The sequence below is a fragment of the Coturnix japonica genome, chromosome 28 (genome assembly GCF_001577835.2).
Source record: "Coturnix japonica isolate 7356 chromosome 28, Coturnix japonica 2.1, whole genome shotgun sequence".
Taxonomy (NCBI): Eukaryota; Metazoa; Chordata; class Aves; order Galliformes; family Phasianidae; genus Coturnix; species Coturnix japonica.
The window spans coordinates 3,162,228-3,177,107 of NC_029543.1; the positions used below are offsets into that span (position 1 = coordinate 3,162,228).

Consider the following 14,880-nt stretch of genomic DNA (forward strand, 5'->3'; position numbering starts at 1 on the left):
TGCTCCGTCCCACTGAGCCCCACGCGCACGCCGGCCTCAGCCAAGCCCTAATCAGAACAAGATCAGCTCACACTCCAATTACTCAGAGACCGCAGCTTTGGCAACGCTTTGGGATAGCAATTACCCCGTGCTCCAGGAAACCACAAGAGCAAAGAGGAATTAAGGTTTCATTTCTCTGAAGTCCACGAGGGTGCAATGAGAATTGCATCAGGGCTGCTCAGACAGGAGGCCAATGGGACAGTTCAGTGACCCCACAGCGAGTGAGGATCAGAGTTCATCCCCTCCATTCAAAGTGCTGGACGTGGTTTGGGGCTGAGTGGGGCTTTGTTTGCAACCCCTGGGAGCAAACCAGTGCATGGAGAGGCAATTCCCAAACACTTTCAGGTTTGCTTCTTTCTCATTGCTCTTCCAATGACAGAACTCCAGATGGGCTCAGAAGCCACACTCAGCCCAATCCTGTGCTGCAGCTGGGTGCACGGCAGCACTAGGTGGCATCAGCTCTGCACAATCTCTGCTGCTGGACATTATTGCACATCACAGCACTGGAATTCACTGCAGACCGACTGGAGTGGGGAGCACCATCAGGGATGGCCACTACCTGTCAAAAGAAGGAGAGTTCAACTCCATCACGTTGATGACAATTCACAACGTAGGGTGGGGAGCACTCTGAGCCCCAAACTGAGCCCCAAGCTGAGCCCTGAGCTGAGCCCCAACCTGAGCCCTGCGGCTCTTTGGGCCCCCACCCCACTCATTTTGTAGGTGAAAGCATCGCACACTCCAAGCTGGGAGCTCAAAGCATTCCCTGTAGCAAAGCAGCGTTTGGTGCTGCAGAGATACAGCAGAAACCCCATGGAAGTTATTTTTGGATAATTGATTCAGGATTTTAATATGAACCCTCCATTGCTCATCATCCTGTCACACAGCAAGGGTGCTCTCTTAACACCCAGTGATGAGCCATCACAGCATCAGGGTGGCTTTGCTGAGCCCCTTTCCAGCCCTGCCCACCCCCACCCTGTGCTGCAGCATCACACATAGGCAAAAAACATGTCCACGCTGTAGGAGTTAATACTAACTTTATTATACAATATTTAAAAAGTCATTTCTCGACCCATCCCCCTATCGCTTGCATTGTGCTGCAGTTATTTTGCTGAACCTGCAAGAGTTAAGTGCTTACTTCTGAGAAGGACAAACAGGATTTAATTGTTAAAAGAAATACACGTTGAACAACAGCAGGTCTGGTAAAACCGGCAGCTCCCAAATGGCATTGGAAAGTCCCATTGCTCCAAACATCCGACTGAGCGGAGCACAGAGCAGAGCAGGAGGTGATACAAAGGCCAAATGAATTCAGTTCATACATGAATTCAGTTCATACAAACACTGAATGAATCCTGCTTTGCATTTCACGCACTTCTAAAGTCGCTTCCAACCCATATTGAGAGCCCCTTCCCACCCCCCCGGTACATAGTGGGGTCCTGCAGCACAACAACGTTCTCTCTGACTCCACGTGGGGTGCCAGACCCACTACTGGGTATCACTGCTGGCAATGATGGCCCTGGAGGACCTCAGGGTCTGGATCCACATTGCAGCGATGGTAAAGGGAACGCAATGGGTTCTCAGCTGCCCCTGCTGTGGGGGCTCAGGGGTTCGAGCCACAGCCCCATCCTGCTCCTGTTTGCTATTTTCCTTCATCACACTTCGGTCAGTAACACAGTAAGCAACTTCTTCCAAAGAGATACCAACATTAAACGCAACAAAACTAAAATTAAAGCAAGGTGCCCCATTACTATAATACAAATTTAGGAGGAAAAAGAGATTTACTACCCCACAAATTTCGAGTACCCTTAAGCAACCATCGAGCAGCCTCTTCCCTACGCACACAGCACAGAACACCCTCCTTGCAGCTTGGTCTATTTCCTACCACGTTTCCCAACCCGGAGCTGGCACACGGTTTGCATTATCACACGATGAGCTCTTCTATTTTACAACACAATCAGTATTTACAAGCAGCCACGATGCGCTTTTAACCTCGCAGACAAGCTTTGCAACGCTGCACTGCACGGTAAGAGAAGTACCAGGTTTGCACGAGGCGTTCAACAGGCGGACACTGAATGGAACACAAATGTTTCTGGGACCTCTCCAGCCCCGCACAACACCTGCTGACAGCACAGAGCAAAGCAGTGCTGTGGTTTCCTGCTCTGCTGGCTTTCAAAGCAGCAATGCTGCGGCTGCTCACATAGGGCTGCGGCTGCTCCCCAGCGTGTGCAGCTCTATGCTGTGACACCAGCAATGCAGGCAGGCCTGGCACACACTGCACCATGCTGACCTGCCCTGCAGGGAGGGCCTCACATGGCAGCTGGCTGCAGAGGGTTTTCCCAAACCCAGAGCTGGGCTCTATGACGACGTTCTTTTGCTCTTCCTAATTCCGCAGCTGAGCATCATCTTTTACAGCCACGAGCAGCAACTGTTGGTGCTGTTTGTTTCCATCAGGGCGGAGCGCTGCGGATGAGGATATCCTCCCTTGGGTGCCCCACACCAGTCCTGGGCAGGAGCAATGCAGGAAGGACAGCAGTGGGGCTGCACAGCACTGGGTACAACCACTGCTGCTCTCAGTGCGGAGACGACGACACGATCTGCACAGCACACCTGCAAAGCCCAACACACAGCCCTGCATTGGGTGCCCATAGAGCCAAGTGATATCAGCCGAGCTGCAGAGCTGCAGAGCCAGTGCAGACCCCATGCAAACAGTGCTCTGTTCCTGCAGATAGGATCACTGCGATTTCACACGTCAGAACAACAGCACACGGGGAGGGCTCACTACCTGCCCCTCCGACCACAACGTCCATTTAAATGGGTCTTGTTTAGTGTTGTTTTTTTTTTTCCTAATCACAACAGAACTAAGATGATATCACAGGATCAAATCCAAATTCGCTGCCATGCATTTGGAGCTGGAAGCAGTTTCCTTTGGTCACTACGACTCAGAACAGCGATCAGCAGTGATGGAGCTGCTCCACCCGTTCCCTTCCAGGCCCCAGAACGGCCATCAGCTGATATTGGTTTCCCTGACCCTCAACAGGTCCAGCCCACAACATCGGAACAGGTTTTGAGGTGCGCAGTATTAAAAAGATCCTTAAGAAACACTGAGGTAGACTGCACCAGAACAGGACAAAACAACCCCACCGCATCCACCTGCCCCAAAGTGACGGATACAGCTTTACAGATTCTGCGTGTTTTCTTTAACAAATCCATTTTGCCATCTTTTTTTTCTTTTTTTTTTTTCTTTTTTTTTTTTTTTTTATTATGAAGATGAATTTCTACAATGAAATGGCTGTCAGGGTAAATATTTCTTCTTTTAGAAAAGCGTGAGAATGTCTTCTTTCCCGCAGCGCAGCACGGGGCTGCTGCACTTACTATGTGGTAAAGCAGAAGAAATGTAAATGAGGCCTTTGGGAAGCAGAGGTTCTCCCCACACACGATGCTGGCAGTGGGGCCTTCTCTGTTGTAACCTTCATTTCTCGCTGTTAATCCAGCACGGTTTCCCTCATCAGAACGAGACACGTTTCGGTTTTGCCGTTATTTTCTGACACTTTGTGCTTATCAGCTCCGTCTTCCTTGCAGACAGCAGAACAAAGCTGGGTTCATACAGATGAAAGCTGACGTTCTCAAAGGGCTGCATATGGCCGCTGATGCGTGGCAGGAGAGCTGAGTCCCATACAGGCCCTACACCCGGGGCCGATGCACTGCATAAATCCTCAATGTGTTTTACAAAGCCTTGTCAAGTATAAACCTAACATGGACTTCATGAGCTCCTAAAAGGGTAACCGACTAAAATTAGTTCCTTCTGAAATCTTTGGACCACTTTAAGACCAAACAATCCCCCGAACTCTTCCCCTCCTCGAAAGGACCGTAAACAGTCAATAATTTATATGAAGTTAAAACTGAAACTAAGACACTTTAATATGTTACAACAAACAATATATATACTCGATGCTGTAAGGACAGAAAACGGTATCTCAGCTCTGGGGACTCCTCCTTCGTTTGGTCTTGAAAGGACCCATAAATCTCAGATTTCTGCTCCTTTGGCTCCCAGCATATTTTCCTCGATTCTTAATGAAGGAAAACCTATTCCCAAGAGTCCTCGGTATAAAAATAATCTGTGTAGGATTCGGTCACTCCGGGGAAATGGGAAAAAGAGAAGTACACGCTTCCGAGAAGAGGAAAGCTTCCGTGAGAACATACAAAACTTATGTACAAAAAAAAAACACAACAAAGAGGTGTATATTTTGCTATACATATACACCCCACATATATATACTGCACACACGCACGCACACGCACGCACCCCTGGGCTTTAACCCATTGAAAAAGTACGAAAGCAGCAGCTCTTGGTCAATCTGAGGATCTGGCGCGTCCGACCGCTGTGTTGAACCCTTCCTCTGTAGTGACGAGGATGCCTGAAGCCTGGAATTCTCCTGGAGACGTTTCTGTCCCGCTGAGGTTTGTTCCACACCGTTACACCGCAGCTCTGATACCGGCGAATTTCACGGCTGTTGTTGGCAAAGGCAGATGCTCCTCCTTTAGTTGAAACTGACACGGTCGCTTCCTGTTTTGAAACCATGGTTACAGTAAGGAGAGCAGCCATGGAAACCTCTTCCATTTATGTTCACAGATAAGTCCACTGACAACCAGTCAACTTGGCAAAAAAGGGAAGGAAAAAAAAAAAAGTATTAATCATAAGATGATTAAAAATCTGAAGAGTTTGTAAGATGTGGGTTGGTCATACACTGTGGCAGCAATAACAAAGAGTCCTGAGATTTGTGAAGGGGAGAAAAGCAGACACAACCCTTGGGCCAACAGGAGGCGTTAGGAAGGACTTGACCTGGGCATGGAGAGAATCCGCCCGTTCTTCTTGCCACCGTTCATGTGAGTGTAAGGTATGTGCTCCTCGTAGTTCCCCTTGAGAGCCATGGAGGGCCCATTGTCCCTCCCCAAGGCTTTGTCCCTCTGTGTGTATGAGGAGGGATCGAGGGGGATGCTCTCCATGTTCTCAAAGTCCATCTCGTACTCCTCCGTTTCCTGAGGTTTGTTCTCCTCGCTGTAGAAGAAGGAAACCTCCTGGAAGCTGGGGTGCAAATCCTCCTTCAGCATCTCAATGACCTCAATGAAGGTGGGGCGCATCTTGGGGTTGTACTGCCAGCACATCTGCATCAGGTTGTGCCTAGGAGAGGGCAAACAAGAGTCGGGGAATGGAAGAAACAACGCCATGACCAGCAGAAACACTCAGAGCAGGAGTGCCTGCACGCTGCTCCTCAGCCCTTCATCCAAACTCAAGCCAAGGCCTTGGCTCTCCTTCCTATCTCCCTTTTCCCATTCATACTCTGACTGCTTTTGCTCTATTTCTACCTAGCTTCCAATTCCTTCCATTGTTCTTGACTCAGCTTCCAAAGGAAACAGGGCTGTGGTTCATGCACTCCGTGTGTGTGTGTGTGTTTGTGTGCACACTTACAGCCATCTCACAATTTTTACATTCATTCAATTTTAACTCAGCCTGAAAGTTTCTACAGCCTCACAGAAAAGGGGAAGCTGTGCAGAGGACAGAGGCCCTGTGAACAACACACCCGAGAGGAAGGCTGCAGCAAGAGGTCACGTGTTACCGTATCACAAACTGAACAAATCTCCCAGGTACAAAAGAAGTTTCAAAGTGGAGTTTGCAACCAGCCAGGAGAGATGAGTCCCCAGGACAGCGGGCTTTTTTCATAAGGGTACTCACAACACATGTTTATTTTTGAGTCTGGCAGCACTGCTTTGGCCAGCAGCAGGATGGTGTAAGAGGCTGCTGGGAACAGGGAGCTACTATTGACATTCCCTTTTCCAGCCAGGTCTCCTTCCTCCCACTCTGCATGCTGCTCCAGCGGCTCCTTACAGCCTTCAGTCCCAACACCTTCCTCAGGCTGAACACTTACTAACAGGATTCTTTTTAAACACTCTGACAGCAGCAGCTTAGGGAGCATCTGGGTATGGTTGGGGGATGCAGTTTCTGCCAGCCCACGGACATTGGACACCACGAGCAGCGGGGGGACAGTAACCCCTAACCCATGAGAATGTCTGCCTCCAGTCTGTCATCCCCTCTGGAAGGAGCTTTGCACTCTGTCTCTAGACAGAGTCCTCTTTTAAGGCTATTGATGCAATGCTTACTTGCATTCTAAGCTTTTTCCGCACTTTTAAATTTCATTTTCTCCAGTCTGTACTCAACCCCAGGCTGGTTTGATTTCCCCTTGTAGTGACAAGGGCTGGTCTCACTAAGGATGCTCTGATTTAGTGTCTGGGAGAGGTCGCTCACTAAATTCTACTTTATTTCTCTCCAGGACAGAGGTAGGTCAGAAATGCCACCTGTGGGGCCGCCTGCATTGCCCACACTTTACTCACAGAGTGCAGCTCTGCCGTCTGGTACTGCTCCACTACTTACAGCCTCTCTGGGCAGTTGTCCGGCTGATCCAGGTATCCTCCATCCATCACAAACTTCAGCACCTGTTCGTTGGAGAGTCCCTGATACGGCTGCTCTGCTAAGCTGCTTATCTCCCAAAGGACAACACCAAATGACCTGAGAAAGAAACAAAACTCCTGGTGAGATTCTGGAGATCTACAGGTGAGTCTTGTTTTGAGAACACAAATATTCGAGGATTACTACGTTGTAAGAAAAGGGTTTCAAAACAATGTTGAGTTTTGCCCGTACTCTGAAGTCAGCAACTCACAATTCAAACCATGTGTGTCAGGATAGTGAGCTCCCCATCCAGGATCCACCTGGGATTGCTGAGTACAACTCACCACACATCTGAGTACGTTGTGAACACGCCGTCCTTCAGCGACTCAGGCGCCATCCACCGCACAGGCAGAAGTCCTTTGCCGCCCTTTCGGTAATAATCTGTCTCGTAGATATCTCTGGTCATGCCAAAGTCTGAGAAAAGCAATGGAGGTGTGTTAATGTCATGCTGCTTTCACTGTACACCACCTCTTGATGCTTTCCTCCTTGGGCACCAGGCCGCTGCCATACTCCCAGCAGGGCTCCTATGCAATCTGCCATCATTGGTCACCCTGTCATTAACACTCAAAGCTCCTCTTTCCCACAGCTTTCCTTTCATTAATTACTTCAGAGTAACTAATTTCCTTTCATTAATTACTACAGAGCTGTGACAGAGACTCCGAAGTTACAATTTTCAGTGACAGATTCTATTCTAAACACCATTTTTATTTATTCCCTTTAAATAAAACAGAGTTCTTTTGGCCCCAAACCCACTGCCTTGGCTTTACGTCCAAAGAGGTCTGAAAACCCACCAAGCTGTTGGGTTTTCATTTATTTCTGGATTTTATATTTACTTATTCTAGATGGGTTTTGGTTAAAAACTGGTTCTTGTGGAAGAATGACTTTTAAAAGGCTTATCACAGAATGGCTCAGGTCAGAAGGGACCTTAAAGATCAACCAGTCCCACCCCTGCCGTGGGCTGGGTGCACCCTCACCAGCTCAGGCTGCCCAGGGTCCATCCATGGCCTTGGACACCTGCAAGGACTGGGCCTGAGCTTCATATACATCACAAATATCACCCAGAGAATTATCTTCTGACCATGAACTGAATACCTCCGATTTTAACAGTGAAGTCCTCTGCAACCATGCAGTTCCGAGCTGCCAGATCTCTATGAACAAACTTTTTGAAATTCAGATAGGCCATGCCATCGGCGATCTCTGCAGCCATCTGGATCATTTCTCTCAGCGTTGGTGGTGGACGACCAGGATTATTCTACAACAAATAAAGCAGTGTTAAAACACCAACCAAGCTGCTCTGTGCCACAACACAACGCCTCTCCCCATGAGTACCTCAGCATCGGGTCTCAGAGAGCGGAGGTAGCTTTTCAAGTCTCCATGTGCCATTAACTCCATGACCACCAAAGTGGGTTGGCCCTTGGAGACCACCCCGAGGAGGCGAACCTGGAAAACAATGGAGAAGTTCTGCCAGGGCTGTGTAGGAGCACATGGGGCAGAGCCCAGCTATGAGAATAGGGGTGAGAACAAAGCCAATGTGCCCTGTAGAAGAGCCCATAGCAGCACACAGGGCCCTTCTAAGCACTTTTGATAGAGCCAAATGCAAACAGCTTTAAAGAAATATTATAGGATGGGGCTCTCAGTTGTGACCATCAGAGCCACCAGCGATGCTCACCACGTGATGGCAGCTGAAGCCTTTCATCACAGAGGCTTCGTTGAGGAACTCAATGCGCTCCCGCAGGCTGGCCGACTCATTCACTGTTTTCACAGCCACGCGGGTCTCCAGCTCTCCCTTCACGATGTCCTTGGCTATCCCCTCATACACCATACCAAATGAGCCCTGGCCCAGCTCATGGAGCAGAGTGATCTTTTCCCGTGGGACCTCCCACTCGTCGGGAACGTACACTGCCAAGAGAGACATGGGTGGGTTGAGAAAAGAGTCTTTCAAAAGACTTTGCTGCTGCAGCACCGCTGCAGGGCATGGAGCTTCAAAAGGCAGCTATAAGAACCCCACGCTGAAATAAGGCCCAGAAGCCCTCCTTGCTCTTACCATCACTGGCACTGAGGTATTCGGGGTTGGAGGATGCGTAGAGTGGCCCCGTTGGTCCTTCAGTTTGTCTGGAAGAGGGACAAGAGTTGTTTGTTACACATTGCAGCCTTGGACATGTTTAAGCTGAATTTGATTAATTCCCACAGTGTGCAACAAATAGCAACCACCCCAATTTGCAAACATGCAAAAATATTTCCTCAGCTTCACGTTACAATCATTGTCTAAGTTAGAAAATTAACACAGTGTTACTTCCAACAAAGAAAAGGAATCTTTGGATAAAAGTTCTCCTTGTTCTGAGCAAAATGATGCACTCACCTCTTTTTGACGAGCACGTAAGCAGCTCCAATAATTCCAGCAATGATTATGGCAAAAATAATCGGAACGATTATAACAGCAATATTAGGCTGAGCGTTCACTAAGAGAGAAAGAGAGAGTTGGAGGCATTAACATAGGTCTCAGGATTCACTAAGATCTCTGCCAGAGTGAACATGAAGCTGACAGAGTTTTGTGTGGGTAAGAACAAGAGCTCAAACTGCTGCTCAACACCCGAATGAAGATAATGGACACAATGCTCACTAACCGTAATTTACAAGTAGATATACTGGTAAACGTTTCACGAGTCTCTACAGCTCTCTGCACACTGCCTGCTTCCAGCACTGATGGGTCCCTATCAAGGTTAAAATGCTGAGAAAGACAAAAGAACTCACAGTAATCAGCCACGTAGAAGTAGGTGGGCTCTGTCCAGGAGCCGTTCCCAGCCAGCGACGTCGCTCGGATCCGGACGCTGTAGTTCCCAGGCTGCAGCCCACGCAGTTTGCAGCCCTGCTCGCTGGCAAAGTGCTTACGGGACACGCAGTAGTGAGCTTCCTGTGGGAGGAGGGAAGGGGCACGTTGTGTTACTCTGCCCTGCAGCACTGTAACAGGACGCTGATTTCCTCCTCTCCTCCTCGATAAGCAAATGGACACAAATGGGGTTTTCACACGCTCAGGACTTTTCCTTGATAGCAGTTTATCCTGGATTTGCATTTTACAGTGCAGCAGTTCAGATTACACAGCGTGTGCTGCCTGCTGCACCGCACCTCAGCCCTGAAACCCAAGCTCAGCTGGCAGTGCTCCACCTGCATGGCACGGCCGCCTGCATCCACCACCTCCCACCTCTCTGCCTGTTCAACGCCTTCCTCGTTTCTCAAAGCAATTCAGATGGACACATCTGAATGGACACATCTCATCCCTGCTGAGAGGGACATGGATGGATGACAGGTTGGCCATGAGCCAGCAGTGTGCCCTAGCGGCCAAAAAGGCCAATGGCATTCTGGGGTGCATTAAAAAGAGAGTGGTCAGCAGGTCAAGGGAGGTGATCCTCCACCTCTACTTTGCCCTGGTAAGGCCTCATCTGGAATACTGTGTCCAGTTCTGGGTTCCCCAGTACAAAAAAGACAGGTATCTCTTGGAGAGAGTTCAGTGGAGGGCCACTAAGATGGTGAAGGGCCTGGAGCATCTCCCCTATGAAGAAGGGCTAAGTGAACTGGGACTGTTTAGCCTTGAGAAAAGAAGACTGAGAGGGGACCTGATCCAGGTCTATTTATCTGAGGTGTGGGAGGCAAAGTGAGCAGGCCAGACTCTTTCCAGCAGTGTGTGGAGACAGGACAAGGGGAAACGGCCAGAAACTGGAGCATAGGAAGTTCCACACAAATGTGCACAAGAACTTCTTTATGATGAGGGTGACGGAGCACTGGAACAGGCTGCCCAGGGGGGTTGTGAAGTCTCCTTCTCTGGAGATATTCAAGACCTTCCTGGATTCTGAGCTGTGCAACCTCATGTAGGGAACCTGCTTTGGCAGGGGGGTTGGACTCGATGATCTCTAGAGGTCCCATCCAACCCCTATGATTTTGTGATTCTGTGATGTCTTGTGGAGGCATGGGGGGTGTGAGCCAAAGGAAAAGGAGAGCCTGGAGACAAGCAGAGGTCCCTCCACGTGCAGCTCCCAGCTGTTACTCACCACCACCACCAACACAGCCACTGAGCAGGGAGAAGCACAGAGCTGCCTCCCACGTGAGCTGTGTGAATGAACAAGTGGCAATTCTCACCTCTGCTTCCCCCAGACGGCCGTAATTCACTTCATACAGCACAATGAGGCCGTTTGGCTCCTTGGGCTCCTGCCACTTCAAATGAACGGTGTTTTTTTCAACCAGTTCATGGGTGACCGGACCAACGATGTCATCTGCCTTAGCTAGAAGTGAGGTCAGCATTAATGACACTTATTTCATCTCTTTTGCAAAACAGACAAAATCTACTATCTTTTCCCATCAGGAAATAGAAAGCACCAGTCCTACATGATGTGATGGGTCAGAATGGATGATCTTAGTGGTCTTTTTCCACCCTTAATGATTCTACTATACTGTATTTCTGCAACTGGCTCTCATAGGAAAAGCAGCATTTTGGAGCAGCCACCCACCCAAAGCAGAGCTCATCAAGCTCATTACCTTCTGGCATGGTCCTGGCACTGACATAAGCTGCAACACTGCAGCGGGATTCCTGTGCATCGTGGTTACACGCATGGAGCTCAATGCGGTACCCCGTGAAGTGCCGCAGCCCGGAGATAACCAGAGACTCCTTGAACTTCACTTTTTCAAAGGGTTTCTGCTCCTCTGCACTCTCAGAAGCAGCTGCAGAAGAGTTTGGAGAGGACGCGATGGTGGGGATCACCACGGTGGCGTTTGCAATGGAGCCCAGGTCTCTTCTCTTTCTTGATGGCCTATTAAACAATGTGATAACATTATCTGTTAGATCCAATATAAACACACCCATCTGAGAATAAACAGTTAAAATCAGAGAGCTCAGAGTGCACCTGGAAACTCAAATTCAAGACCCGTATTTGCAAGGAAATGAAGAAATTCCAGACTTTTTGGTTTTGTTTTCCAAGCACAGAGTCCACCCCAGCCCCACAAAGCACAGCATGATGTATGACTGGGACACCTTCCCTGCAGAACTCCACACACAGGGAAAGCCCACGTCGAAGGGATTTGCTGGAGCTCCCCATGGCACACAGCGCTGCTGCAATGCCCAGGGAGTTCATCTCCTCCACATTCAGCTGGGAGCAAACAAGGTCATCCCACATACCCCACCTTCAGTGACCTGGGCTGTTCCACACCTCCCAAGTGTCATAAGATCTGAACTTGTCCACTTAGACAACCTTAACCTCTTCCTAAGACAAAAAACATCCGGTTCTTTTCAACAGAGCAAAGCAAAAGGCGCAGATTCAGACCATGTGCTGGTTATCCTGTTTGTGAGCCCAATATCGCTTCTCATATTATACACTTCAATATGAAAATCCATCTTTTTTTGCTGTTGTAAAAATAGAAGCCGTGTGTGATCGCATCGATGAGCTGCACCCAGCACAGCAAACAGAATCAATTCGGCTGAATTAAGAACTGCTCTGAAATGTCATTTTCTTGGAAACAAAAGGAACAGGGATCAGAACAGAACCGCATCCACCACCGGGAATGCCAGGTCCCAACCAATTGGTGAATCAGTAATGGCTGCACAGAAGGAATTAATGCTGCCTGGACACAGGACTGTGTATTTTAAGGGGATGATGATCTTTGTCTGTGTGTGAGCAGCTATTAAAGGGCACAAAGAGCGACCTGAGCTGAACCCACACTTGAGGCATCTCCAGCCTCTAAAAATGTACCAAGTGATGGAAGCGCAGCTCCGCTGCTGGACTGAGTGCCATGTAGGCCAGGCCACAGCAGCAGCCCCAGCTCTGCTTCCTGGTGTGCTGGATCCCACACAGCACACACAGTCACTGCTCACCCGCCGTGGGATGACGCTTGACTCTGCTGCCTGTGGCAGGCCCAGCAGGGAGCCTTCCAGCTTTTCATTTTCTCTCCCTCTCATTACTAATTAACCCCAGAGGCACCGTTCTGGAGCTGCTGTTACCTCAGCACAGGATGTTCTGAGCAGTGCCCCCCGACAATGGGGCAGAGGGCAGAGCTCCAGGCCCCCATCTCCCAGCGGATGGAGCTCACAGCAGAGCTGCATACCGCTGCTTACAGTGCACGGATTCAGCTGCTCCTCCTGCTCAGGGGAGTTTTGTTGTTCACAAGCAGATCAGTTATCTGATCCCTGATGCAACACGGTGTAAAACACGAGAAGCTGTAGACGCAGCTCTTCCTTTACTTATTACCCAAGGTTTGCAGCTGTTTTCTTGCCAAATTCTCTTTTCCACACACCCACATCTAGCAAAGCCTGCCACTGCCACCAGCCCACCTTCCCCTGTGCCGGCACAAGCGGTTGTGTGTCTGTCCATACAATGAATGGCATTGGATGAGGAAGCCCAGAAGAAAGCTGCTTTCAATGCAAGTCATTTCCCAGACCTCTGCAGCCCACTAATATTTGCAATGGCAGAAGTGTGTGTGGCAGAAACTGACACTGAAGGACAGCAATGGGGAGAGGAGTGATGCTGCACCTTCAGTAGCAATGGTTGAGAGCAGACACAAAAATACATCCTGAACAGCAGCCAGTCACTCCCCCTCTGCCTCTCAGGACTTTTATTACTTTTGAAACCTTTCCATACTTTCCACAGAGTCATGGAGCAGCTGAAGCTGCAAAGCACCTCCAACGTGCCCCTGCACACAGCAGGGCCATCCAGCTTGATGCCTCCAGGGATGGAGGCTCCCTGACATCCCTAGGCAACCCGCACAGCTTTCCATCGTCCTTCTGCTCCAATCTGTGCAAAACTTGTTCCAATATTAGAGCAATAACACAGGAAAGAAGAAACAAAGCATCAGGTGCTTATGGCCACTTTGTTCAGCTGCTAAGGGAGGTTACAAAGCACATGGTGCAAAGGCATCCAGTAGCCCTGACTGGGAAAGTGGGTCTGGCATGAAGCATTTGGACACCTGTAGTTGCTTTGCCAGAGTAAATGAACCCACAGGACTTGTGATGGACTCCTAGAGCAGTTAGTTAGCTGTGCAGACAGTGAAGGAACAACGGGACAAGGGGAAATGGTTTCACACCACAAGAGGGAAGATTTAGTCTGGATATAAGGAGAAGTTCTTTATGGTGAGGGTGGTGAAGCACTGGCACAGGTTGCTCAGAGAGGTGGTGGCTGCCCCATTCTTGGAGAAACTTCCAACCCAAACCCAAACCATTCAGTGATTCCATGAGATGTAGGGGAGCAATTTCTCAGCTGCTGTTCTGCAGCCCTGCAGCATTCTGTTCTGCACCAGCCTCATCTCCATGCTTCCTCCCCATGACCAGCAGAAGGCTTTCAACTCAAGAGGAGGCCGCACAGTGCTGGAGAGAGGATGAAACTACTGGGAGCATCATATAAAAGAACACTCCACATTCAGCTGTCAGGCTCAGGACAGGCTGCCCTATGGCAGGCAACAGGTGTGCTATGCACAGAAAAATAAGGCTTTAATCCACATTGCCACAGCCTGAAACCTGTCAGAAAAGACATGCAGGATGCACATCAGCAGAGCAGCATCTTTACTGCTTGCTCAAAAATTATGGGGCTTGTTTTTAAAATGTTATTTAGTCTAGGGGCAGTCGAGGTCTCTTCCTCAGCAGGCTGACAAGGTGGCACGTCCTGGTGGTTGGTTTCTTCCCAAAATACATACCCCAGAAACTGGCCTGAGAAGCATCCTGGGCTGGCTGTGCAGGAAGGTTAAAATCAAACAAAAAGAAAAGGAAAAAAACAAACAAAAAAGCAATCAGATTGTCAGAATTGTCTGCCTACATCAAGAGGAGTTTGGCTTTGTACACAGCTTGCTTCCCCTGTGCTTTTAAACACGGTGTGTCCTGACACTGAAACCTGTCCTTCTGGTCAGCATTAGAAGCTGCAAAAAGAGTGATGTGACAACTGTAGGCACCAAGTGGGACTCTCAGAGAAGAGGAAAGCACTCAAGTAATAAACAATACTTGGTGCAGTAGGGTAGCTTTTGTCAGGCAGCTGCAAAGAAACATTTAATAGCTAAGGGCAGGAAGCAGAGAACAAATTCAGAGCACAGAATACATGACAGTGAAGAAGGTAAATCATTACGGACTAACCTGATTCCCAGTGCTCCCTTTTTGAGTTGCATATGAAGTGTGAAGACATTCAACACCACTTAATGTGACACCGTGTGTGCCACTCAAAACAGGACATTTACCACCCACAGCAGTTGCATTCCTCGTGGTATTGGAGGTATTTCCCACACTAAGCGTGAGGAAGACCGCAAATACCACACTGAAGGACAAGGCTGTGGCGTGGAAAACTTCACCTTTCTTTTCAACGGGATGAAAAGTGAGACCA

The 14,880-nt window shown here is 49.1% G+C and overlaps 1 protein-coding gene across 3 annotated transcripts in view; it reads right to left on the reverse strand.

The window, feature by feature from the left end:
• Nucleotides 1-4,250: 4,250 nt before the first annotated feature.
• The window catches only part of INSR (insulin receptor), a 36,267-nt gene continuing 25,637 nt past the window's right edge, over nucleotides 4,251-14,880 (reverse strand). For all 3 annotated transcript variants that reach the window (XM_015886611.2, XM_015886610.2, XM_015886612.2), the window contains exons 11-21: nucleotides 11,066-11,337; nucleotides 10,670-10,812; nucleotides 9,290-9,449; nucleotides 8,898-8,997; nucleotides 8,583-8,650; nucleotides 8,208-8,437; nucleotides 7,868-7,978; nucleotides 7,631-7,790; nucleotides 6,823-6,952; nucleotides 6,464-6,598; nucleotides 4,251-5,215 (exon numbers count right to left, since the gene is read on the reverse strand). In XM_015886611.2, the coding sequence (XP_015742097.1) occupies nucleotides 4,861-5,215; nucleotides 6,464-6,598; nucleotides 6,823-6,952; nucleotides 7,631-7,790; nucleotides 7,868-7,978; nucleotides 8,208-8,437; nucleotides 8,583-8,650; nucleotides 8,898-8,997; nucleotides 9,290-9,449; nucleotides 10,670-10,812; nucleotides 11,066-11,337 (1,864 nt within the window). In that variant the 3' untranslated portion in view covers nucleotides 4,251-4,860. The remainder of the gene's footprint in view (nucleotides 5,216-6,463; nucleotides 6,599-6,822; nucleotides 6,953-7,630; nucleotides 7,791-7,867; nucleotides 7,979-8,207; nucleotides 8,438-8,582; nucleotides 8,651-8,897; nucleotides 8,998-9,289; nucleotides 9,450-10,669; nucleotides 10,813-11,065; nucleotides 11,338-14,880) is intronic.